Source organism: Vulpes lagopus, chromosome 2 (assembly GCF_018345385.1).
Source record: "Vulpes lagopus strain Blue_001 chromosome 2, ASM1834538v1, whole genome shotgun sequence".
NCBI lineage: Eukaryota > Metazoa > Chordata > Mammalia > Carnivora > Canidae > Vulpes > Vulpes lagopus.
This window is the reverse complement of record NC_054825.1, coordinates 27,191,157-27,218,754: the sequence shown is the minus strand read 5'-3', so window position 1 is coordinate 27,218,754 and position 27,598 is coordinate 27,191,157. Positions and strand designations below refer to the sequence as shown.

At 36.3% G+C, this 27,598-nt stretch overlaps 1 protein-coding gene across 1 annotated transcript in view; it reads left to right on the top strand.

Moving 5' to 3' along the window:
- BTRC (beta-transducin repeat containing E3 ubiquitin protein ligase) overlaps positions 1–27,598 on the top strand; it is a 187,163-nt gene that overhangs the window by 109,489 nt on the left and 50,076 nt on the right. Inside the window, exon 4 of the mRNA XM_041743542.1 lies at positions 9,469–9,558. Within this exon, the coding sequence (XP_041599476.1) occupies positions 9,469–9,558 (90 nt within the window). The remainder of the gene's footprint in view (positions 1–9,468; positions 9,559–27,598) is intronic.

Sequence of the window (27,598 nt, the reverse complement as noted above, 5' to 3'; positions counted from 1 at the left end):
AGTTTGGGGTTTGGCATTATTTCATTATATATGTGTGTTTTTTTCCCTATGAAACGTCCTATCTCCCCCCCACCCTCCCCACAAGTGCTTTGGGCTTTGGATGGAAAAAAATTGCCAGAGATGTTTATTAAAAAAAAAAAAAAAAAATCACAGTGCATCCTGGGTAATGTTTTGCAGCTTGACTTAATTTTAGTCATCTGTTTTAATTACCTATTTATAAAAATGCTTTTGCATTTGTAGACATTATTTAATACTTTGGAAGAAGTACCTCATTTGAAATAAATAAATAAATTGTACTTATTTTAAATAGTCCATGTAAAAGACCTTAAAGGTAATTAATGTAGGTCTCTTAAGTAAGACAAAAGTGATCTTTCCAAGTCTGATGAAGTGATTTGTTTATTTAACTTCCCACTTTGGCTGAATCCTTCAGAGTCTAATAACTTTTTTTTTTTTTAAACATGGTTTGGCAATTTGTGTCTAGCTACAAAAACCCTTCTTGAAAAAGAAGCAATTTAATAACCAGCCTTCTTAAAATTACTTTGAGGAAGGAAGACTGTATAGGGGGTTGGTGTTTTGTTTTATTTTTATTTCAGTGTAATCATTCTTTGATGAATTGTGTAATCACTGACTTCGTAGAAAAAATATTATTGAACTCCTGGGTTGCAATGACCATAAAAAGTGTATTTTCATATAGAGACTTGAGATATTGTGAATAAATTATAAAGGAAACAGCTTATATGCTGGTCGAAGTCCATATAGACCTCATTTTGTGTTCAGTGCTTAATGTGGATGTACCACTTAAAAAAAAAAGAAAAAGATGGGGTTGGGGAAGGCCTGTTGAGCCCTTTTGTAGGAGTCTTTTAGAAATCTTCCCTAAGAGTAACTTGGAATGAGATCAGATGTAGCACTGCATCCATTGAATGAGATTGGGTAGCATCATTGTGGCATTTTTAAAGCCCCGTTCTAGCTTCCCTAGATGTTGTCTTGTAGTTTGCTTTTTCTATTCCATATTCTTCCTGGGGACTTGATTTGATGTTACCATATATCTGAAGGTCCCTGTCTCCCCCTCTTCTTGCCCCCCAATCACTAGCCATTTTCATTATACTATATCTTGTTTTGCTATAGGGCTGCTGAACAGATTTTTTAAGCAGCTTTTTGCAAGGTTAAAAGAATGCAGCTTGGTAACAAGTTTGTGTCATTTTAAATATATACCTTCTAGTAAATAAGGAGAAGTCTGGCAATCAATCCCTTTTAGTGTGTTATATGTTTCACCTGACAACTAAACCTTCTATTGATTAGCCATTACTTTGTTAGATAATCCTATGTCATTGAATCCATTGTAAAAAATTAAACTCTTTAAAATGTTTTACCCTAGCAGCACTGTGAAAATTGAAAACTTGTTCAGAATTACAGCCTGCTTTCACAAAGAAGGTAGTTTTCAGCAAGGCATCTTACTGGTTTATGCTTATGTGCTTTATATGCAATATAAAAATGTATTAAAGTACTCCAACGCAAAACTCTCTGCCTCTGGTTCAGCAATGTAAGCTACCTTTTCAAATGTTTCATGGGGCAGAGCCTATCTTGCCAGGGGCAATTAGACTCACTAGTTTAATTTTAGCCTGGAAGGAGTCTTGTTTTTTTTTTTTGTTTGTTTGTTTGTTTGTTTTTTTAAAGAGATTGGAAATCTCAGTTTTTTTTTTAAAATTATTTATTTATTTATTTATGATAGTCACAGAGAGAGAGAGAGAGAGAGAGGCAGAGACACAGGCGGAGGGAGAAGCAGGCTCCATGCACCGGGAGCCCGATGTGGGATTCGATCCCGGGTCTCCAGGATCGCGCCCTGGGCCAAAGGCAGGCGCCAAACCACTGCGCCACCCAGGGATCCCATGGAAGGAGTCTTGTAACAGTAAAATATTGAATGTAAAATAATGAATTTTTTAACTTTTTATTCCAGAGTGATTTTAGGACTGTGACAAGTTTTAGTTTACTAATTTATGTGACTTTCTTGAGTGGTAAGCAAGATAATATACCCATTTTACAGATGGGATGGCTAGAAAATAAAAGCTTATGTATATCATTACTGGAAACTCTTCCAGGTCTAGAACTGGTTTCCTAAATCTATATAATGTTCCCCTGAGTATCCTATACACATTTTTTTTTTTAAGATTTTATTTATTTATTCATGAAAGAGAGAGAGAGGCAGAGACACGGGCAGAGGGAGAAGCAGGCTCCATGCGGGGAGCCTGATGTGGGACTCGATCCTGGGGACTCCAGGATCATGCCAAAGGCAGGCACTAAACCGCTGAGCCACCCAGGAATCCCCAACATTCTTAATTTTAATATTGTTTTGGCTATCATAGATACTTTGCATTTCTATATAAATTTTAGAATCAACTTAGCAATTTCTTTTAAGAAGTTTGCAGGATTTTGATTTGGCTTTTATTGAAACTATATATTCCTTTGAGTAGAATTAACCTCTCAATAATATTGAGTCTTCCAGTCTGTAAACATGGTATATATCTCCATTTAATTGCCTTTTTAAATTTTTCTAAACAGTGGTTTTTAGTTTTCTGTGTATATTTCTCACGTATATTTATTCCTATTTATTGTTTTCCAATGCTATTGTAAATGTTTTCATTTGATTTTTGACTTGACCTTGTTTCCTGTCATTTGTGAATAAAGACAATTTTATTTCTTCTTTTCCAAGTCATTTGCCTTTTGTTTCCCTTTTTTGCTTTATTTGAATGGCAGTGGCCTCCAATATAATGTTGAATAGATGTAGTAAGAGAACATCTTTGCCTTTTTCTCAGTCTCAGAGGGACTGTGTTTGATCTTTCACCAATAAGTTATGGTGTTAGTTGAAATTTTTTTAGATTCCCTTTATGGGATTAAGAAAATTCTCTTTTATTTCTAGCTTGCTGAGATTTTGCTTTTGTAGTTATTGTCATCATGAATAAATGTTTAATTTTGTCAAATGCTCCCCTCCACACTTAATCTGTTAATATGGTGAATTACATTAATTGACTTTATTAAGAACTTTTGTGTCTGTGTTCATGGGAGAGAACGGTCTATAGATTTCTTTCTTCCTTCCTTCTTCTTCCTCCCCTCTTTCCCTCCCTCCCTCCTCCCTTCCTTCCTTCTTTTTAAAAAAAATCTTTTAAAAAGATTTTTTATTTATTTATTCATGAGAGACACAGTAAGAGAGAGAGGCAGAGACATAGGCTGAGGGAGAAGCAGGCTCCCTGCAAGGAGCCTTGATGTGGGGCTTGATCCTGGATCCCGGGATCATGCCATGGGCCAAAGGCAGATACTCAACTGCTAAACCACCCAGGCTTCCCACTTTTTAAAAAATTTTTTAAAAAGTCGGCTCCACACACAGCTTGGAGCCCAGTGCAGGGCTGGAACTCTCAACCCTGAAATCAAGACCTGAGCTGAGATTGAGTCAAATCCTTAACATAGTCACCTAGGCACCCCTGTAGTTTTCTTTCTAATATCTGTGTCAGGTTTTGGTGTCAGGTTTATGCTGCCCTCATAAAATGAGATGGGAAGTCTTCCTTTCCTCCTCTATTTTCTAAAGGTGTTTGTGTATGGTCCGGGTGTTATTTCTTCCCTAATATTTAATAGAATTCACCAGTGAAACTATCTGGACTAGAAGTTTTCTTTTTGGGAAGATTTTTTTTTTTTTTAATTTACGTAGAATAATTTTCACTTACAATGTCAATTTCTTTAACAGATACAGAGCTATTCAGATTTTCTATTTTTTATTGTGTCAGTTTGGGTAATTTGTGTCTTTCAAGAAATGTGCCCTATTTTATTCAACAGATTGTGAACTGTTCATATTTTTTTTTTTATTTTAGTACTCAGATTATTCTGTATTGGGCTAATGCAAGCCCCTTTAGGTTGACACCTGTACCGCTCTGACATATCTCCATCATTCCCTGTATATCTCCAGTTTCATCTTATATTTTCACTGTCCAATCTTAGAATCAGCCATTTCTCCAGAGAAATGGTTCCTTTCAACATAAAATGGTATTTAGAAGCCAAGATATATACCTTAACTTATATTTTACATCTATATTAATATATTTTGAAAACCATGGATTTACATTGGTACCTGCAATTCTAATTCAGTACCGTAGAGTTTCTTTTAGAAACTCTCCCTTTCCATATTTTAATTCTCTTTTCTTATAGTAAGAAACCTGGTTTGAGATTTTTTTCCCTTTTAGCACTTTAAACATGTTGTTTCTTCTAGCCTTCATTGTTTATAGTGAAACTTTTCATGCATGCCTTTATATTATTGACGTCAGGTATGGAGTATCCCTTTTTTGTTTGGCTACTCTCAAGGTTTTGTCTTTGTTACTGATTTCTAGCAGTTTTGACTGTTTGTGCCTAGTTCTTATCTTTGTATTTAATCTCCCTAAGAGTTTGCTGATCTCAGATCAGTAAGCTAGTGGCACCAAATTTGAGAAATATTTGATCACTACTTTTGTAACCTTTTTTGTGCCCCATCCTCACTTCTCTTCTGGGTTTCCAGTTTATGCATATGTTAAATCATTGAACATTTATCCCACAGATAACTGGGTTTCTGTTCATTTTTTTTCTTTTATTCTCTCTATTCTTCAGTTTAGATAATTTCAGTTGATCTGTCTTTAGTTCATTGAGCTTTTCTTCTACCATCTCCAATCTGCTTTTAAGCCCACCTAATAAATTTTTATTTTCAGATAATATACTCTCCATTTGAGATAATATACTTTTCCATTTTGATCTGGTTCATTTTAGGTTTTCATTTTTTCTGTTGAAAGTTTCTATTGGTTTACTTCTTATGACTATATCGTTCATTTAAGATGTTGAATATGTTCAGTACAGCTTCTATAAAGCCTTTATATGCTGATTCCCATACTAGATCATCTCAGGGTCATTTTCTACTGGTTCTTTTTTCTCTTGACTATGGGTTTCTTTTATCTGCTTCTTCTTACATCTAGCAGTTTTGTTTTGTGTGTGTGTGTGTTTTTTTTTTTAAGATTTTATTTATTCATGAGAGACACAGAGTGAGAGGCAGAGACACTGGCAGAGGGAGAAGTAGGCTCCATGCAGGGATCCCGATGTGGAACTCGATTCTGGGACACTGGGATCATGCCCTGAGCCAAAGGCAGATGCTCCACTCCTGAGCCACAGGGCATCCCTAGCAATTTTACATTATATAGCGGACATTATAAATAACTCATTGCAGAGACTCTGGATTCTTTTATTTTCACTGATTAACTTAGTGCCTGATCACTATGACTTCACAGAATGTTGGTTTTACATTTGTTATGGCAGGTACATTTTGATTTTACACCCCATGCCCCCCAAGGTAGATCCCTTACTCCTAAGACTTCCTGTTTACTCTTACTGCAGGGTCATTCCAAGTTTTCAGTGAAAGTTTGAGATACCTTTAAGTTTCTCTAACTTAATCAAGTTTTAAATTCTGTCTCCCCTCATGGGCAGCAGCTGGAATCCCTGCTCCAATCTCAGTCTTCTGTTATTTTCCACTGGAATCCTTAGAGTCTCCCACTCATGTATGTAGTTTGGGTATTAGCCATGGATTAGAGTAGAATTGAGCCTCACTTATGGCTCTCTCTATTTTCTGTGATTTCTCAATCTCCAGCCACTATGGCAGCCTTGAACTCCATCCTTTGGCATATCAAGCCAATAAACTGGCTTTAAAAAAGAAAAAAAGATTTTATTTACTTATGAGGAACACGGAGAGGCAGAGATATAGGCAGAGGGAGAAGCAAGCTTCCCAGAGGGAGCCTGATGAGGCACTCGATCCCAGGACCCCGGGATCACCCCTGAGCCAAAGGCAGACACTCAACCACTAAGCTACCCAGTTGCCCCAATAAACTGGTTTTCTAATTGAATTTCGGTTACCCTGCACCAAGTAGATTGGTGAGTACCCTCAGGAAAAAAGCACATAAACGTGGATGTTACCCCATGTGTTTCTCCTTTTTTAAGCTCAAGCTACTCTCCCCCCAGTTTCTTAGTACTTTAGGTGATTCTCCAGTGCCTTTAAATAGTTATTATTAATTTTTCCCATCGGTTATGATTGTTATGAGGGTTAATTCAATGTAAGCATCTCTGCCTTTATTGGAACTTGAATTCTTTGGTTTACGTTTTTTGTTATTCAGTATATACCAATTGCTTCATAAGTGTCTTTTAAAAATATAGGAAGTTTCACTTAAAAACTTGTATGTTGTTATACATGAATAATGTTTGTGGTATTAGTAGTTGGAAAAGAAGTACTGAACCCTGAGCCCAGAACATAAATGCACCGGTAGCTGTTACAGAGATCAAATGATCCAGTTTATTCCTTTAAAATATGTTTTGAAATAATTTCAACTTAAATGATATAAGAATAAAACAGTTAAGTGGATAAATTTTTAAAAGTTTAAATTGTCAAAATGGAAAATCAATTTTATAATACTTTTTCTCCATGTTCTTATTTTTTCAACCTATGTTTTTCCAAAGAATGATAATTGACCAGAAATGAATAGTTTAAAATATCTATGAATCCATTGCTAGCATAAATAAGTACATAGGAGAAATTATAGCTTTTCTTCACAGAAAAAAAATTATATTTCCTAAATGTGGAAGGAAAGAGGGAAATTTAAAAATCAACATCAGAACATCACAGTAAAAATTACCATAGGCAAGATCAACCAATGGATGCTTAAATTTTTTTTATTTTTATTTTTATTTTAAAGATTTTATTTATTTATTCTTGAGAGATAGAAGGAGAGACAGAGCCAGAGACACAGGCAGAGGGAGAAGCAGGCTCCATGCACCAGGAGCCCGACGTGGGATTCGATCCCGGGTCTCCAGGATCGCGCCCTGGGCCAAAGGCAGGCGCCAAACCGCTGCGCCACCCAGGGATCCCCTGGATGCTTAAATTAGCAGGCAAAAGTTGCAATAGAAACCCAAGAATTTGGGTAGCCTCAGATTATTTCCCCCAATATATTTAGTAATTCCTAAAGGAAAAAATAATAAACTTATATTGGAGATTCTTGGCAGACATGGACCCTAGGCAAATGATACAGGTTAACATCACTAAAAATGCTTATTAACATGTCTCCTGATTTGATATATTGAGAAAGGTACATCTTTCCCAATATTGTATAACCCCCATGTGATCATGAGAAAATATGAGACAAAGCCAAATTGAGAGACATTATATAGACCAATCAGTACTCTTCAGAAGGGTGATAGTCATAAAAGACAAGACTGAGGGGATCCCTGGATGGCCAGCGGTTTGGCGCCTGCCTTTGGCCCAGGGCGTGATCCTGGAGACCCGGGATCGAATCCCACATCGGGCCCCTGGTGCATGGAGCCTGCTTCTCCCTCTGCCTGTGTCTCTGCCTGTGTGTGTGTGTGTGTGTGTGTGTGTGTGTGTGTGTGTGTGACTATCGTAGATTTAAAAAAAAAAAAAGACAAGACTGAGAAATTGTCACAGATTAGAGGATACTTCAGAGACATGATAACTAAATTCAGTGCAGCATCTTTGGGTTAGATCCTGAACAGAAAAAAGGATATTAGTAGGGAAATTGGTGAAACTCGAAAGGAATTCTTTATATTCTACCTAGTTGATTACTTAGTTTTGATAAATGTTCTGTGGTTATGTAAGTCATTAACGTAAGGGGAAGCTGGGGGAAGGGTATACAGAAACTCATTTTTGCAACTATTCTGTAACCTAGAAATTTAAAAAATAGATTCTTTCCTATTGTTGGTTATAAGAGATTGCCTGCCTATGTCTTAAGATTTTTCTCTTTAATTCCAACACGTATAGTTCTGCAACATAATTGTTCTCAAAGAGTGTTCCTAAACTGCATTAGCATCAACTGGGGGCTCATTATTAAAGCTCAGAAGCCTAGGGATGGGACCTAACAATTTGTATGGTGTTTTGTTTTGTTTTGTTTTGTTTTGTTTCGTTTCGTTTTGTTTTTTTTTAACAGATTTTATTTATTTTATTTTAGAGAGAGGGAGTGGGGGGGGGGGATGCAGAGTCAGGGGGAGAGGGAGAAAGAATCCCAAACAGACTTTATGCTGAGCATGGAGCCTGACATGGGGCTCCATCCCATGACCCCAGCCAAAACCAAGAATTGGTCACCCAACTGATTGAGCCACCCAGGCACTCCAACAATCTGTGTTTTAACGAGCCTTCCAGATGATTCTGATATATGCTAAAGTTTGAGAACCATAATTTATACCATTAGTGAAAACTTTGATTATTAAAAAAAAACACATTGTTTTACTATATTATTGTTAATAATGTTTGCTTACCATAAAGTATAGCCATTTTTTAAAATAGTGATACAATACATGTGACATAACATTTACCATCTTAACCATTATTAAATGTACAGTTCAGTGTATTAAATACATTCACATTGTTACATAACTGTCACCACCATCCATCCCTCAGTCTTTTCATTTTGTAAAACTGAAACCCCATACTCATCAAACGATAACACCCTATTTCTTCTCCCATCTCTGGCAACCATTGTTCCACTTTCTGTCTCTCTTGATTTTGCTTACTCCAAGTATTTCATATAAGTAGAATCATACCGTATTTATCTCTTTTTTTTTTTTTCGTATTTATCTTTTTATGACTGGCTTATTTCACCTACCATAATGTCCTCAAGGTTCACCCATATTGTAGCATATGTCCGAATTCCTTCCTTTTTAAGGCTGAATGCTATTTCATTTGATGTTTATGCCACATTTTGTGTGTCCCTTCATGTGTCATTGGACACTTGGGTCATTTCTGTGTTTTGGCTATTGTGAATAATGCTGCTAGGAACATGGATATACAAATATCTTTTCAAGATTCTGCTTTCAGTTCTTTTGGGTATATACCCAGAAGTGGCATTGTTGGATCCTGTGATAATTCCAATTTTAATTTTTTGAGGAACCACCACCATGCTGTTTTCCACAGCAGCTGTATACTTTTACATTCCACCATCACTGCACAGTGGTTCCAGTCTCTCTACATCCTATCCAACATTTTGGTTTTTTGTTTTGTAATAGTAACCATCCTAGTGGGTATGAGGTGGTATCTTTGTGGATTTGGTTTGCATTTCTGAAGTGATTAGTGATGTTGAGCACCTTGTCATGTGCTTGTTGGCTATTTGTATATCTTCTTTGGAGAAATGTCTGTTCAAGTCCTTTGCACATTTTTGAGTAGCACCCCATCTTCCATACATACAGTGAGACCACTGCTGCTCACATCCTTGTTTGTGAACTCATCAGTGGCTCTTGTGGGCTCTCACTTTCTTTGCTTCCACCTTTCTTTCTTTGTTTCCAGTTCTCATAAGTCTGGAATTTATACATAAGTCTATTCATGTGTTGATTTTGATAATAGGACAGAATTTGAAAACTTTACATGACTGCATTTCAGTATTTAAATCTGTTTCCAAAAAATTCTCTTTACAGACTTATAACAGCTGTGCCAGACTCTGCTTAAACCAAGAAACAGTATGTCTAGCAAGTACTGCTATGAAGACTGAAAATTGTGTGGCCAAAGTAAGTAATTTTACTCATCAATATTATTATATAGCATCATAACAATGCTTTATCTATAAACATCTTCACTTAGTATTGCTATTAAAGATTATCACAGGATTTTGTATTTAAAATAGAATACAGCAGACATCATTTCCAAAGCAGATTGTAAGTTGGAGTCTTCATCTCTTGATTTGCAAGAGAATTTTTGGTTCTGCATTCTGGTCACACTCCCATCTAATTCACATTTGTTACTTGACACTAGCTATGGATTATTACAAATAAGTAAGATTCATGAAAGAAAATACACAGTTATTTTTATAAGGTTGTTCATGGATTTTAAATATAATTGAGTATAGAGTAACCATTACAAGGATTGAGAAATATGCTAGAGAAAAATCCAAATATTCTATCACTATTATTATTTGTTGAGTGGTCAGTAATAGAAATATTGCTTTTGGTGATTTTGATCTGAGTGGATAAGTATGTTTTATCATGCATATGAGCTACCTTTTCTCATGTATTTCTATAGATACTTATCTATAGATGCAAAAGTAATCACATATTAGAGATCTTCCAGTCTAATAATTAGAGATCTTCCAGTCTAATAATAATAAACTATGGCTCTGATCTTTCAAGTATCTCTAACTATGTAGGAACTTTGACCTAAATTTAGATAATAGCAATTTTGATTATTCCAAGAGTAGTATAAAATTCTAGTATGGGCTCTGTTTCTAGACATTTACCTTGCATATATGCAAAATTACCACCTTAGTAACTATTCAGTTGTGTCACTTAGAACATTTCCAACTTTAACTACTTTAGTCTATTTTATTATACACTTAGGCTCTCAGTTACTTACTGTTATTATAAGAGCTGGAGCTGGTCATCAGGCAGTCTCCATCCTTTGCTGCAAAAATCAAAGGACAGCAGTATTTGTTATTATTTTTATTTTATTTCTGAAAATTTGCAGTAGTTCCTGAATCTACTTAATCAATGAAACTATATCATATGAACTATAACCATTAGAAATGATCCATATAAGAAGTGTCAAAATTTGTTTAAAATTATAATTTAAAAAGGTAGAGTTGGTTAAGTGTTTCTTAGAGTGTCTTAGCAATTTGCTGTAAAATATGAAAATAGCAAATTACATATATTTATTTTTGCAGTCATTTAGTCACAACTAGCAAGTACTAATTGACCCTATTTTGTACCCAGCATTTGTACATTGAAATGGGGGACCAGTTATTTGGGCTTTTAAAAATAATCTTTCTCCTTTTTTGGCCGTGTTGCTTAGTTTCATCACAAGTGGGTGACTTCTGGCTAAACAAGGTAAAATCTTAGCATGAGCACCGATCCAAGGACAGGGTGACAATTTTAATGAGTTTCATTGAGAGCTGGCCAAGTGAGCATCTGTTCCTTTTGTTTTCTCCATACTTTGTAAGCCAGGATCTCTGAGCTATATAGTCATGTTGGTGTGTGTCTGTATGATGTGTTTTGTTTTTCTCCCACCCTCTACTTCAATGGTGCATGGTTAGAAATCTTCTGGCATCTGGCATAATGGCATAATTTCTTCTATGCTCTTGGGTGAGGAAATAAGTTTGCTCATTGCTGCTCATCTGTCTGTTTCCTTTGCTCCCAGATGGTGACCCTCTCATCCCATTCTTGCTTATTTTAACACTATTCTGACACCTATATCGTTTCATAGTCTCATTAAATACCCTAATTTAAAAATGATTTCTATCATTTCCTTTGAAACCCACCTAACTTTTGGTTTCTTTTATTGGTCCATACCCTGGCTTCTGGTTCATTGCTTCAGATTTGAGTGTAATAATCAGTTGGACAATGGCAAATAAAAACATACGTAGCTAAAAAATTTTATTTTTTGTAACAGCCTCCAGTGAGGTACCAATAACATGGGAATAGACAACAAGTTTTCCCTTTTCTATTTACATGTATTGTATGTATCTCATGATTCTGTGCTGTTTCTATTGGCCTCTTTTATTGCTTGACCTTTGAAAGGTAATGACTTGCCATTGTTTTTGTAGGTCTGCAAGCCTTTCCCTGTTTCCTGCTCTCCACCTTTAGCCCTTTACTGAATAGTCTCATCTGCTACACTTGATATGCCTGCTGTAGCTTTTAAGTTGGTACAAGTGTCTGTTGTTGATTCAGGTTGGACTCCAAAGTGGCCTTGAATGTCCAACATCTCCATTGTGAGAGCAACTATAATATAATGATAACATTTTTGTCCTCTAGTTTAAAGGAGCTAATTGCTGATAAGAGTGACTTTGGTTTGGGTGAAGATAGTCATTATTATTACTGAATATTGTTTATTATGAGTTTTAGAGAAGACATTAATACCAGTCATTCCCTGAAAAACAGCAAAGTTGTTATGTTCAGACCCTATAGTATATGGTATGTGAATCTTCTTTGCTAGAAATACCTACCATAAATGTTTTATAATAGGCCTATGAAAAGGGAGCCAGCCATTTGTCCTCTTTAGAATATAAGAAAACAAAGTAGTAAGACTCTAGGTTAATAATAATTTTCTGAATTTCTAACTTGAAGAATGAGATCTAAGAAAGGATTTAAAAATAAAAGTGCAGGGGGGATTGTTTTAGCAGTGTAACTTAGTCCAAGTAATATTTGGAGGCATTGAAATGTCTTTTAATTTCTTCCAAAGCCTTTCTTTTACTAATTATAGCCCCATGGTTCATGAGATTTGTTTGGAACATGATGAGCTCTGTATTTATTGTAGCTTTAAACGGACAGTCATTATTGACTGCCAACTTAGTCTTTAAAATCAATAATCACATTGTACCTAATTGTCAACCTTCATGATGTTTTTTAATTCGTAAAGAAAACTAACTAGAAAAATGAAGAGCATTAATTTTTGTTATCTTTTTGCTGACTTTATTTAAATATTTACTGAAAATTTTGGTTTCATGTTTTTCCTAATTTACTTTTTACACACACACGTGTGTGTATGCACATGCACAGAATTAAAAATGAGTTGTTTGAACACATCTACCTAGATTTCTGCTCAGGTAGGAAAAGTTCTGCCTCTTTATGTTTGGAAAATAAACCTCTTCAGTAGTCCTTTGTAGATAGTCTGTATTGTGGTTGTTTGTTGTTCTTGTTTTTTACTTGAGACTAATAATCTGTTTGCAACTGACTGAGACAGAAAAATGTGATGTTCCTTTTCCACTCACTCCAGATTTTGATAGAAGACTTGTTTTATTTATTTCCAAAATTATATCCGCAGGAAACAAGCTGTTTAAATTCAGATTATGCTGAAGCAAAATGGTCCTGGTATGAGAAGCAACGTGCTGTTTTACGAGCACAGAGTCCCTTTTCTCATAACTGATTGATAGTAAATATTTTCCTGAAGAATTATTGCCAACCATGAACAGTGCAACTGTTTCACTTTTTTCTGTGCTACTTGCTGTACCAGCCATCGTCGGTAATTAAGATCTACAATTCACAATGCAGACGTTTGCACTTCCTCTGGGTCTGCGCTATTTATAAGGCATTTCAGCTGTTCAGAGTTTCTTTTGAGTTTTAAACTACATGTTAACAGGCTTCTTTAATATACTCTTCCACAAGTAGCATGTCAGATGGGCTATTCTTTGCACCAGCTTCTCTATCAGGTCAAAACATTAGCTTTGTGAAGGATATATTAAGATTTAACCATATCATTGAGGCCAGTGCGGTTGGAAAAATTCTGGAATGTAATGTTGTTACACATTAGCATATCACTATTTCAAAAAGTCAGGAATAAAGTTCAGAAGTACTATTTTTTCTTTCATTTTCATATGTTCGTATGATTTTAATGAGTGCTAATGGGAGTTTAGAGGGGTTCTGAGAAGTACTGGTAAAGTGACTTTTCCCAGCTCACTTTGAGGTAATAATCAAGGACCATTGTTATAAACAAGAGTTTGTTGTCAGATTAAGGATACAAGAACACATAACCTCCTAGATGTGTATGATATTTAGGAATGCAGACATGGGACACCAAAATGGATCAGCAGATTGACTGCACATTTGTTGTATAATCATCATCAGGAACCCCAAGCAGCATATGCTATTGGAGAGAACAGTATGAACAAGAATCCTGGTCTGTATTAATTTGATAAAATTAAGTCATTTTCAACCATTTCAAGAGAATTAATTTCAAAAGAAAAAAAGAGAAGTCCAGACCCTAGTGAGAATCTTCTTGAATTATGCCCTTGATTGAGAGAACTGCTTGCTCAGTCTCCTTACTACCTGCACTCATTGCTAAACAAACAGAAGAAAGAGGTAAGCAGAAAGCTGTCAACAAAATATGTGTAAAACTTTGCCACAAGTAGGGATCAGACTGGCTGTTTTAAGCCTGAAGTCAGCTGCGTTGATTCTACGTGTTAGCCGCCAGCATCTTCCAGCAGGGCAGACCTGCAGAGAAAGGCAGACACGTGCTTCCGTGCTGATTCTTGATGGGCCCTTGAATAGAGACAGAGCTTCAAACAAAGCCTTTCCAAGGCAGTTTTATTTGCCAAAACTTGAAACTTTCTGTAGTTCTTTTTGAACTACAGTGTTTCTGTAAACTTTTTTCCCCTCAGTGAACTCTTTATGAACCTTTTTTTTTTTTTTTTTTTTTTTTAAAGATAGCAGCAGTGGTTCAACTGTTGGGAATCACTGGTATATCTGACTCAGGCACTTCAAGATGCTAGAACCTATTCACATTTCTATCTAGCCAGGGAGCTAATAAGATTAAGTTTCTCTTTGTGGATTGGTCCAGATTAGCAGTAGATGAGCCCAGTCAGTCTTTTCTTCAGTGAAAAAGGAAAGGTTGGGAGAGAGAGGGGTAAAGGAAGAAAGTTCTTCATCAAGAGTTGACTGCAGTATTGCCTGCTGATGCATGTCGGATCACCCGCATCGAGAGATCACATGGCTTCTCCAAAAGTCAAACGATCAATTCGCCTCGTTTTGGCTCTGTACTTAATGCACAAACAGTGCGATCTGCGGGGCTGTAATTGCATTGTTAGGGCCAAGGAACAAGCCTGTGCCTTTTCAGCAGACAGCTGGCAGGGAGAGAGGCATGTTGTTAGGAAAGAGAGAGGCAAGGCAAATAAAATTACTGCTAACGCTCAGAGATCGGCAGGAGTCCTACTTGCCTAATCTTACCGGTGGGAGCAAGCGGCTGTTGTAATCCAATTATAGCAGCATAAGCAATTTGTTAGACACTCCGCATAATGTAACAATTTCCCAATAAACTCTGACTTGTAATAACGTCGGCAAGAGTCCGCATAAATCTGCCCGAATGGTGGGGGCTGGAGCGTTCGGCTGGGGGCTTGTAATTGGCGCCATCAGCACGTTTTGCGGAGTGCAGTATGGTGCAGTCTTTTAGTGCAGGAATTTTAAGGAGAAAAGCATGGCACACGTTTCTTAGAAAAAGAAAAGTGGCCATTAAAAGGGGAGCAGCAAGAAGGGCATACTCATGCCTTCACATTACCTAGGAATCTTCGTGTAGAAAGAAAACAGGAGGAAGCCATGTTTCCTTCAATAGTAAAGGGGGGGAGGGGGAAGAGTATGTGGACTAAATTCCTTTATTTAAAAGGCATCAGTTTCTATTATTTATACCCCCTTCTCCAGCTCCCCAAAATGCTGTTCGGGCAGCATTTAGCTAACATTTTTACAAAAATGTTCATAGCCATGTAAGACTAGAAATGCCAGATTTAAATCTATTTTTTTCTAGAGTTTAGCATTTTCTTTACAACAGGAAAATAGATTTTCTTTGTGCCCCAAATAAATCTTTTAAAGATATTATCTCACTGAATAGCAAACCTTTTGGTAGAGTTCTGCCTTCTGGTTTTTGAAACCATCTCTTACTGAGGGTTTAAAAACTAGCTTGTTTGCTTAGCTGGCTTCACTCATTGCTTATTTTCTATTCCACAATATATTGTGAATGTCCATGATACTAGGATTAGTAATCTTTCTTGTTGAATGTTTACATTGTATAAGGATACAGTTTTTCTTATTTAAGACTATACCTGTATGATCATTGTAAAAATAATTTTGATTCCTAAGTCATAAAATTTCTGTTTTGGAAAAATATTTGTTGTGTAGAGCAGAATAGAACCTCCATTATTTATTGATTGACTAGCATTTATGCTCACAGAATAGAGTTTATTTATACAAGGTATAGGAAGTGAGGAGTGCTCATAGATTTGAGTTAATAGACAGATTTTCAGGCTACTGAATATGTATTAAATGTTATCTACTTTCTTATGCCAACCCAACTCTTTATTGTTGTTAATTTGTGTCAAAACAAAGCTTCTGAAATAAGAATAGAATCACTCACAAATATCATACTGCTGTGGGTATTATTACAATAAATATTTACTTTCAGTATAAACATTTCCTTCTACTGAGGCAAATGCTGCCTTGTTTGACTGGAGCTACATCAATAAACTGCAGTGCCTCTAATAAAGCCACTCAGTGTCTGGGTTTAACTAATGGCTGATTTTCATGGCTTTGACAGTGAGCTGTGTGCGTTATTTTCTCCTGATATTGTAAAAATAATGAGAGCAAATTAGAACAATCAGTTTACACAGATAGCTCCTGATTGGAGGCGATGGGCAATATGGCAGCAAGTAATCCATCTTCGGGCTCCTGTCACATTAACTTCAGCAGTGTGAAAAGATCAGGTGGGGTAAGCAGGGATCCTGCCCAATCGGAACACTGAAATTAATGAGAAGAGCATTGTTCTGTGATCAACCTTTTAATTAGCAAGATTGGAAGCAGGGAGTGATGAAGGCAGCACCACAGCTGCACAATGCCAGGCACAATTCCTGAAAGGGGAAAGAAAGAAAAAAAAAATCTGTGGGTTTTACATCATACTTTTCTTGCTCTATACAGGCATTGTGTTTCCATTCTAGAGCTCACATATAGACTTTTAAACAAATAATGCCTACTTTGCAACACAATGTCATAAATATGTGTGATGTGTTAGTGATCTATAGGCTGTAATTCTTTCAGGGGTCGTTCAGGGTTTTGAATATCAGTATACTTTCTTTGGCTTGCACATTGGGTTTTAATTTTTAATTTTTTTAATCAAGTAAGCAAAGAAATTAAATTTTAAGAAGATCTGCCTTGTCAGCCTCCCACCACCCAATCCCTCCAGTTTATAGAGTTTTTCTTGCAAGTAGCATGAGAGTTTTCTGGTTTGGAGCACTTTTGTCACTTTGAGTTGTTTAAAAGAGGAGCAAAGTCCAGGCAGCAAGCTGTGGTGTATTTAAATTGTGTTCTTTTTTTTTTTTTTAATTTTTATTTATTTATGATAGTCACAGAGAGAGAGAGAGAGAGGCAGAGACATAGGCAGAGGGAGAAGCAGGCTCCATGCACCGGGAGCCCGACGTGGGATTCGATCCTGGGTCTCCAGGATCGCGCCTGGGCCAAAGGCAGGCGCTAAACCGCTGCGCCACCCAGGGATCTCTTAAATTGTGTTCTTTCTTGATTCTGCTTTTTAGGAAGATCACTTTTTCCCTGCATGTTCCTGACTTCTTAGTATTGAGGGCTGTGTTATTTCAATTTATATAATTAAGAATTGAATATCAATGAAGTATGGTGTTTATAGGAGGAAGGAGGTGGAAATCTATGCAGTGACTGGGACTAAAGGCTGATTCATCCATTTAAAGCTCAGTTATACTAAAATTGAAACCTTGTTAATTAGCCCTATAATATTGGAAAATGTGGTATAAAGCTATGAAAGACATTAATGAGTCAGATTTTCTCTGCCAAATCAGTGTCTGTTTCTAGACCTACTTTGATAGGCTCTAGCTTTGGGAAAAGTATGAGGTTTTCAGGATTTTAATCTTTATACCTTAAGCTTTGTTGCTCACTGTAAAAGCAAGAATATAATGTACTCTATGTAAATGAATCCAGTTATCTTCCAAAGATATGTAAAATAAATTTGGGGTTTTTATATTAATAATTAATTGACTTAGGCATTTATTTAAAATGCTAATACATAGGAATGCCTGGGCAGCTCAGTGAGTTAAGTGTCTGCCTTCAGCTCAGGTTATGATCCTGGGGTCCTTGGATCAGACACCACGTTGGGCTTTGTGCTCAGCAGGGAAGTCTGCTTCTCCCTCTTCCCCTGCTTATGCTCTAAATAAATCAATAAAATCTTTTTTTTTTTTTTTGAGTTGGAGAATTTTATTTTATTTTTTTATTTATTTATGATAGTCACAGAGAGAGAGAGAGAGGCAGAGACACAGGCGGAGGGAGAAGCGGGCTCCATGCACCGGGAGCCTGATGTGGGATTCGATCCTGGGTCTCCAGGATCGCGCCCTGGGCCAAAGGCAGGCGCCAAACCGCTGCGCCACCCAGGGATCCCAATAAAATCTTTTTTTAAAAAATAAAATACTAATACATAAAAAAACAGTTATCAGGTACCCATCTGAGTACAGAATTAACAGTAAAGAGCCTAAAGTACAGTATGAAATATTATGGTTAGGTGTAAGGTGATCTTTTCTTGTCATAGTTAATAGAAATTTTTTCATATTTTTTCATAATGTGTATAACCAATGGAGAGTCTATCCTTGCAGCCCTAAGATACTATATTTACAGAAGGTAAGCCCCTAATACTATACCCCTGTGCAAAACTCATAGAATAAATGTACTTCACTTCTGTGTAGTACCCATCACCTTACCCCCTTGCCCCTAAAATCTTTAGTATTCATTTTGGAATTCTGTCAGAAACCTTATTTTTGGTTTGGTTTTGTTTATTTTTGATTGATAGCTTCTCTTGAAAATATTCCTATTCAGTATTTTAGGATCAGTGACTTAGTACTAATCTGTAGGACTTGCCCTTACCTCCCCAAACATACATTCTAAGGGAATGGTGCTACTGTGTATATTAATATTTTAAAGCCCACTTGTAGAATTTTTCATGATACTTTTCTACAATACTTAATCTGGAAGAGAGATTTTTATACTTATAGCTTTTATGGATTTTTGTGGCTGTTCATTTTCCTTTCTCTTAGTTTGACAGTTTCAGTAGCCTGAGCTCATAAGCTCTCCATGGAATACATTCTTAGTCATATGGTGTAAATAGATCACTTAAAAAGCTCAAGTGTAACTTGAGCTCTCCTTTTAAACCTCCCAGTACTCATGAGCTCAGGATCCATACATGTAAAATCTTTTTCTTATGTCATGACTCCAGCTTGTAAGGCAAATGAGCTATGAATTTAAGTAACTGTGCTACTCTATATCAACTTTCTACAAAATAACATTGGTGTTTCTCCCTTTTTCCCTATGATTCTGGATTTCCATCTGACCTAGTGATCTTGCCAATATTTGTTCTTATTATTAGAGTTCTTTTCCAGTAAAATTGGCTCTTTTAAGATCAGCGTTAAAATAAATGTCTCTTTTTTGAGGGCATCTTTTTTTTTTTGTTTATATAGTAATTACAGAGAAGTCTAACTGGCTGAATGACCAAGAAACTCCTTTTTTTTCCTAACAGAGATAGAATTATCAAGTCACCCTAGATTCTACTAATCCCAAATCTCATGAATAGGGTTCATGTTAGAGAAATTTTCATTAGTCTACTCCTTTGGAGCTCACCCAGTACACCCTTATTTAAAGTTCTTATGTATGGAACCAGTTGAATCTCTGATGCTGTTATAATCCTTCCTAAGTTCCCCATCCCCCTCATTTTTAGTTTAGGGATATGTTCCTATGTAACGAATTGGAAGGGTTGCCTGGGTGGTAAGGTTAGTTAAGCGTCACCCTTTGGCTCAGGTCATGATCCTGGGGTCCTGGGCTTAAGCCCAGTGGGTAGTCTGCTTCACTCTCTGTCCCCCTACCGCAGCTCATACTCTCTCTCTCTCTCTCTCTCTCTCTCAAAATATTAAAAAAAAAATTGGAAAATGTCCATTTTTTTACTCATCTACAGGATGGAAGATCTTTATCTTTTTTTTTTCCTTCCTCTTTATACTCAAGAGTTTGAGGAGGAGAGAAAATATGTTAATATTTATTAAGACCTGTGGGCAGCCCGGGTGGCTCAGAGGTTTAACACCGTCTTCAGTCCAGGGTGTGATCCTGGAGACCCAGGATCGAGTTCCACATCAGGCTCCGTACTTGGAGCATGTTTCTCCCTCTGCCTGTGTCTCTGCCTCTCTGTGTCTCTCATGAGTAAATAAATAAAATCTTAAAAAAAAAATTATTAAGACCTGTGTTTAGGCACTATAGTGCTAGCTGTGTTAGCTATTGCAAAACTTAAGTGAACCTGATAAAATGGATGCATAGTCCTTATTTTATAGATGAGATACCTGAAACTTCTAGAAGTTGAACCTTTTCCCAAGTTTTCACATCTCTAATTTATAGGGTCAAAGTTTGAACTCAGATCTCTGACTACAGAGTCACTTCTGTACTACACCAGGTTGCCTTTCAAATATTATTTGGAGGCCCTTTATATCTCTTCTACCATTATACTTGGCTTCATATTACAAAGCACCTATAGCTTTTTTAAATTTCATTTCTATAACACTTTTGACATCTAGCAAATGTTATTTCTTCATCTCCCCTGTCTCCTTGACTGCTTGTGAGATATGTTGTCTTTTTTTTTTAAGATTTTATTTATTTTAAAAAAATATTTTATTTATTTATTTGACAGAGAGCACAAGCAGGGGGAGCAGCAGGGGGAGAGGGAGAAGCAGGCTCCCCACTGATTGGGGAACCTGACACCAGGCTCAATCCCAGGACCCTAGGATCATGACCTGGGCTAAAGGTAGACGTTTAACCCACTGAGCCACCCAGGTGCCCCAGAAATGTTGTTCTGACTGAACTGAGCCAAACCTTGTATTCAGAAAACTTAAGTGTCTCTCTTCTGGGCTACCTAGTCAGTAATCCTCTTATGTAACTTTAAATGTTACTCAACAATAATCACCTACCTTATAAACATAGGTCTTTAAAGTATCTAAGATGACCTCATGGCTCCATGATCCATTGTTCTACATATAAAATGAGTGGGACAGTATGAGTCCTATATAGCTAGTTCAAGGTGGTGACTCACACCTTCCTAATTATTTTAGAATACAGATCTCATCCTACTGTCTGTGTTAGAGTTTACATTGTAAGTATATATTGGCAGTCCTTTTATACCAAAAATGTATTTTTCCTGACTAAGCTTGGTAATTAATTTTGTCAATTAAAAAAATGTCCCTTAAGGCTTCCAAGTTCAGGCTGTGATTACACTTCAGTAAATATTTTTATATTTGTTTGCATGCTCTAGACAGATTGGTGATTGCAAAACATGGTAAGGTATCAGAATTAATAGTTGGACCTTAAAATCCTGTTTCAGAGAAGAGAGAAGCAGCTTGGGAGAGGAATGAATCATTGTAAAGAAACAGGTTCATTGAAAGCAAATGAAAACAAAAAGCAAGCAAACATGGCTATTAGCATATGCACACACATAGAATTTCTTTGCATATTCTTTAATGGAAGGAATAGAAGTTTTTGATAGTTATGATTGACATAAATTTTATGCCTGGACTTATAAAAATATGTTCGAAGTACTTGCTCACGTGGAACACTAAAACCATGACAAACGGGAATGTCGAAATACTTCTAGAAAAGTGAACTAAATGTAATTATGTTTTATATGTCAGATATCATTTCTTTAACTTTATACATATTTTCTTAGAATATATAATAGCATAAGGAATTTAATTGTAAAGTTTTGTTGTTTTTTTTTTTTTTAACCTGAGAGCAAGCCAAATGGGAAATATACAGAGAACAACTTGTTTAAAAAGAGATGGTTCCTACAGTGTTAACTATGGAGTGTGTAGCGTGACTCTGTAATGGAATATCGTGGCAGGGGGTATAATACTGTAAATAAGATGAATATGCCACTTGTGGATTAATGGGCAACCTAAAGAGTGGTTTTATTTACATCTATGTGTGAGGTTCTTTTTCATTTTGTGTATTTTCTATTATGATTGGAGTACTTACAAACCTGACAGTTTTATTAGGGAACTTTAAAAAAAAAAATCAGTTAGTTTCCTTGGATCTTGCCTTATGTGTTTTTTGTAGAATTAATATAGTGTCATTTTAGACTTTAAAATCAATAGGTTGGAGGAGTTTTTGTTAACTTTTTCTCTGGGTGATATTTAAGGGAAAGAGGTTGATACTGAAATTAAGTCCAAGAAATACAGCTATCTTTTATATTTTGTTATGAACACTAAGGGGTTGGTACAGGCTCCACATGTATCCACATTGCAGTAGATTCCATTTTCAGTGAGAACAATTTTGTGAATATAGGATGTTTTGAAAAGTTTGGATACTGAGTAATATAAACGGTTACAGCTAGCCTGAAACACTTACAGGAGCTATTATCTGAACATTGTAACATGAGAACATGCAGTAAGGGTAAATTGTGAGAACTTTTTATAACTAATTTTTTGATCAACTCTTTAGGTTGCTGTGGATTGCCAATTAATATTATTATTTAGTGCTCTTGAAACTTCAGAAGTTTGAGACTTAGATTATTATATATTCTGCTTCCTTTCAATTGAAAAATGTGCAAAACACATTCTTTTCAAAGGCAAATGGTGTGCAAAAGTAAATTTCCTTCATTGTAGAGTTTGAATGGAACTAATGTTCACTTGCAGAAGATCAATTCTCAAATTCTATTTGTTGAGTCTAATTGACTTTTAAACAAAACTGTAAATTGTTTTTTTTAGTATTGAGATTGTAATTTCAAATTTGATAGCCATTATTTATTGAATGTTTACAGTGTGCCAGATGATGGGTTAAAGGCATTACACTCTCACTTAAATCCTCACAACAGGGGATCCTTGGGTGGCTCAGCGGTTTGACACCTGCCTTTCCGCCCAGGGCGAGTCCTAGGATTGAGTCCCGCATCAGGTTCCCTGCATGGAGGCCGCTTCTCCCTCTGCCTGTGTCTCTGCCTGCCTCTCTCTCTCTCTCTCTCTCTCTCTCTCTCTGTCTCTGTGTGTGTGTCTCTCATGAATAAATAAATAAAATCTTAAAAAAAAATCCTCACAACAGTCTCATGAAGTGTACAACCCCATTTTGCATACAAATAAATTAGAATTCAGAGAGAGGAGCAACTTGCCCATGTTGCAGAACTGGAATTTGAACCCAGACCGGCCCTCTAGCTGTGTACTTTCAACCACTGTGGTTTGTGGTACACAGAAATTAGGGTGTGTGTGTGTGTGTGTGTGTGTGTGTGTGTGTGTGTGTGTAGGTAATTGAAAAAAGTTCTCTGTGGTGCCTATTAAATGTTAACAATTTATGGGATGCCTGGGTGGCTCAGTGGTTGAGTGTCTGCCTTTGGCTCAGGGAATGATCCCGGAGTCCTGGGATCAAATTCCACATTGGGCTCCTTGCATGGAGCCTACTTCTCCCTCCGCCTGTGTCTCTGCCTCTCTTTCTGTGTCTCTTATGAATAAATAAATAAAATCTTTTTTTTTTAATTTTTATTTATTTATGATAGTCACACACAGAGAGAGAGAGAGAGAGGCAGAGACACAGGCATAGGGAGAAGCAGGCTCCATGCACCGGGAACCCGACGCGGGATTCGATCCCGGGTCTCCAGGATCGCGCCCTGGGCCAAAGGCAGGCGCCAAACCGCTGCGCCACCCAGGGATCCCAATAAATAAAATCTTTAAAAAAAAATGTTAACAATTTACTAATAAGTAGCAAGGATTTGGAAAACACAGAAGTATGAAAATTGGTTCTATAAAATTATTACATAGTAATATATTTTAGGTTTGTAATCTTCTCTCACATAGTGTTTTTTCCTTTTCATGCGAGATGATAAAAATTAAAAATACCTCAATTAGCAACCACAAAAAAGTAAAACTGTTAATTGAACCTTGTAATCTCCTCTTGCTGTCTGTTAGGTTTTTCTTTGCAGGCTTTGATTGTGTGTAATAAAACTGTTGCTTAATTAATGCCAGGGTTCTGAAGCCTTTGGATGCCACAAAAGAGAGTGAAATGTAGAAACCAAGAGGCAGCATCAAATAGCTTTTCTGTCATGTTAATTTAGATTGTCATTCTTGTCTCACTCCATGATATAAGGCTCCCAACAGATACTAGGTGAATTGAAGAGAAGCAATAGTGAATCCTGTCTTAGGAAAAACGCAAGTCATGACTGAGGCTCTCAGTAGGTTAATGAAGAACTGTTTTCAGACAATATTTCACCCCTAGTTTGAGCTGCCCTTGGAATGAATGTGGCTGTGTTCATGTGACCAGCATAATGTGATGCAAAAACCAAAGTAATTGGTGACGTGGCATCATGGCTTTGTGGTACGTGCAGGAAAGGCCCAGGCTAATGTCCATAGTGTACTGTCATTGGCTGAAAGGTGCTTGTCTGTAACCAGAGCACAAGAGAGAACATCCTACTGACTTGTATTAATTTTTATTTAGAATGCTGAAAAACAAAATGGTAAAAATCCCCTTGGAAATTGCTAAAGTCTCCTTTAATTATAGACACACTTTTTTTTTTTTTTGAGGAATCCATAAGCTTAAAAAGAAAAAAAAAATGTTGATAGGAAATGTTTTCATATCACTCAAAAAACTGTTTCTTAATTTTTAGAATGCAGAGTAATGAATAACACATAACATTCTTTGCTAAAATAAATTTACTTTTAAGGTGACTCTTTACATTCTTTCATTCTTTAATCCCCACTCCTTCATTCAAGGAACTTAATTCATTAGCAGGTTTTATATTTGTATTTTAACAAGAATGTTGAAATGCAGTGTTTGTTTCAGGGTGGGGAAGATTTGAAATCCAATAATGAAAAATGAAGTCCCTTTCATTTCTGGCTGCATTCCCAGATGATTGTGTGTATCACAATCACTGAACTTTTACAGCCTGCTCACATTCTGTCTGGATTGTGTAGGATTACAACATCATATCTAAATTATACTTTCTGACAGTATTTAAATGTGAAATAGATATTGCTAAGTGGAAACATTGATATAATTTTTAGTGGTTAAGGTGTCAGTGGAGAAGGGAGTTTACAAGCATGGGAAAAAAGTACAGGCTTCAATTTGAATAGGTCTCTATTGTCCAGGGATTTATTTAATGCTAATAAATACTTGTTTTAGAATAGATGGAACTAGGTTAAGTGTTTACAGCCAAACCTTTCTCTTCTCCATTGAAGAGCAAGGTTCTCCTAACACTGACCTACTTTGCTCTTATACGGTACTGTAGATACAATGGTTATGCAGCCATGAAGAGAAAAATAGATGAAGACCAGAAGAATTTTGTAGTAAGAAGTGCTTGGTAGCATGTTTCTTTGTTGGTTAGACATAATGTTGCCACAAATCATGAATGAATATTCTGAATTCCCTAATAATATAGCAGTTATAACCATTTTTAAGCCTCCTTTCTAAGTAGATATTTCTCTCCTGGCTTTCTGTGTTGTGAACTTTACAAAACTGGCTTAGGCAGCCTATTAATTATTCATATCATAGCAACAATTAAAGCAAATTAAAAATAAAAATCGCCATATTGCATTTAACCGTGGGCAGCGCCAAACTGTGTCAGCTCTGGAAGGGCCTGTGGTGTTTCCTAAGTTAAAAGTGCTAGAGGGAGCTCTAACCTTGTTCAGAGTTGTGGCATATGGGAACAATTGTCTGTATGTGGCCATAGGGTCGCAAGTGAAGCTAGAGGCTAAGGCTATTACGTGGCAAAAATTTAAATCTTTATTAGAACTCCCTGCTTCTTTTATATTAGAAAATAAGGATTAGGACTGCCTATTTGTAATCAAACAGGACTTTATTCACCCTTATCCCTCTTCCTATGAATATAATCATCTCCTTCTAATAGAGTATTCAAGAGACCCTGAAGCTGGCTTAGTGAATTTCCACAAAGTGAACACACCTGGGTAATTACCACTGAGTTTGTTGTTTTTTTGTTTTTTTTTTAAGATTTTATTTATTTATTCATGAGAGACACAGATTGAAAGAGAGGCACAGACACAGGCAGAGGGAGAAACAGGCTCCATGCAGGGAGCCCGACACGGGACTCGATCCTGGGCCCCCAGGATCATGCCCTGGGCTGAAGGCAGCACTGAACCGCTGAGCCACCCAGGCTTCCTGAGTTTGTTAGTTTTTTAAGGAAAAAAAAAAAAAAGAAAAAGAACATTACCAGAAGCCCATTTCTGTCCTCTGTCACTCCCCTCCCAAGGGTAACATTATCCTCACTTCTGACATCATTCATTAGCTTTGCTGGTTTTTAAACCTCGTATGAATGGAATCATACAATACATATTCTTTACTATCTGACTTATTTCACCCAACATAATGTTTTTGAGAGTCACAGTGTATGTAGTTGTAATTTTTAATTTTTCATTGATATGTAGTATTTCCTTATATAAATATACCAAATTTATCCCATTGGCTGTAGATGAACATTTGATTTGCTTTCAGATTTTGACAACCACAAAAGTTTTATGTATATTTGTTGGTAAATATGTACAATGAATACATGTATCCTCTTGGGTATGTATCTAGGAGTGGAATTGGAATTTCCAGGACACCAACTGGCGTACCAATTTATACTCCTGACAATAGTGAATGAAAGTTCCATTGTTCCTTTTCCTCACTAACCAACACCTGATTTTTGGCTTTTTCATTGTAGCATTCTGACAGTGTGTAGCAGAATCTGGTTGTGGGCTTCTTTCATTTTTTTTCACATTGTAGTTAAAAATGAAAAAAAAATTTAACTACATTTTTTTCAAGTGTACAGTTCAGTAGCATTAAGTCTATGCATACTGTCACATTGTGTTTTTTAATTTAAATTTCCCTTTAAAGCTAAAATTGAGCATCTTTTTATATGGTGATTGACCATTTAGATGTGAAGTGCCTGTTCAGGTTTTCTGCCCATTTTTCTATTGAGTTTTATGTATTTTTCTTAATGATTTCTAGGAGTTCTATATAAATTCTGAATCCAAAATCCTTTGATATTTGTGTTGTAAATATATTCTTCTACTCTGTGCCTTGTCTTTGCACTTTTGTTAATGTTGTCTACTGATGAACAGAGGTCCTTTAGTATAGTCTAATTTATCAGTCTTTGCCATATATAGTTAGGATTTTTACGTTCTACTTAAATCTGTGCCTACGCCACTGTCTTGAAGATACTCTGTTTTCTTCTAAAATTGTTATTGTTTTACCTTTTACATTTGGATGTATGATCCATTTGATTTTTGTTTGTTTGGGTATTATTAGGTAGAGGTAAGAGTTCTTTTTTGTTGGTATGTGATAATCCGTTGACCTAGTACTATTTATTACAATGTGTATTTCCCTCTCTACTGCACTGTTTCCTTTGTCATAAATTACATGACCATATGTGTATAGGTCTTTGTCAAATCTTGAACTCTAAGAGTAAGCCCTCCAGCTTTGTTGTTATTCTTAAATATTACCTTGATGATTATTGGCTATTTGCATTTCCATATAAATTTTAGAATCAACTTGTCAATATTTACCCTCTATTTGCATCACCTAGTAGAGCACTTACACATAGAAAGTCTTTAATATATTTGTTTAAAAAAGATAACTCAGTACATTTGGAAATTCCTGGAATTGTAGTTTCTTCTGATTTCACCCAGAGCCTTTGATCCTGGCTCTACTGGGCTGCACTACAATCTAATCACATCTTAAATTTTAGTTCTTTCCTTACAGTTCTGTCCCCAATCATATCAACTAATGGTGACCAGACAAGTTAGCATGTTTTAAAATATTCCAATTCATAATTTCCCTTCCTAGGGAATTTGATAATGGAGTTTCGGTTAAAAGTTTAATTTCAAGAGATGCCTGAATGGCTCAGCAGTTGAGCATCTTCCTTTTTTAGCTCAGAGTATGATCCCAGGGTTCCTGGATTGAATCCCACATAGGGCTTCCTACGGGGAGCCTGCTTCTCCCTCTGCCTGTGTCTCTGCTACTTTCTGTGTCTCTCATGAATAAGCAAATAAAATCTTTAAAAAAATTAAAGTTTAGTTTCAAAGTTTGGTGGGCAGATGCTGATGCAACCTGAATTGCTGAGATG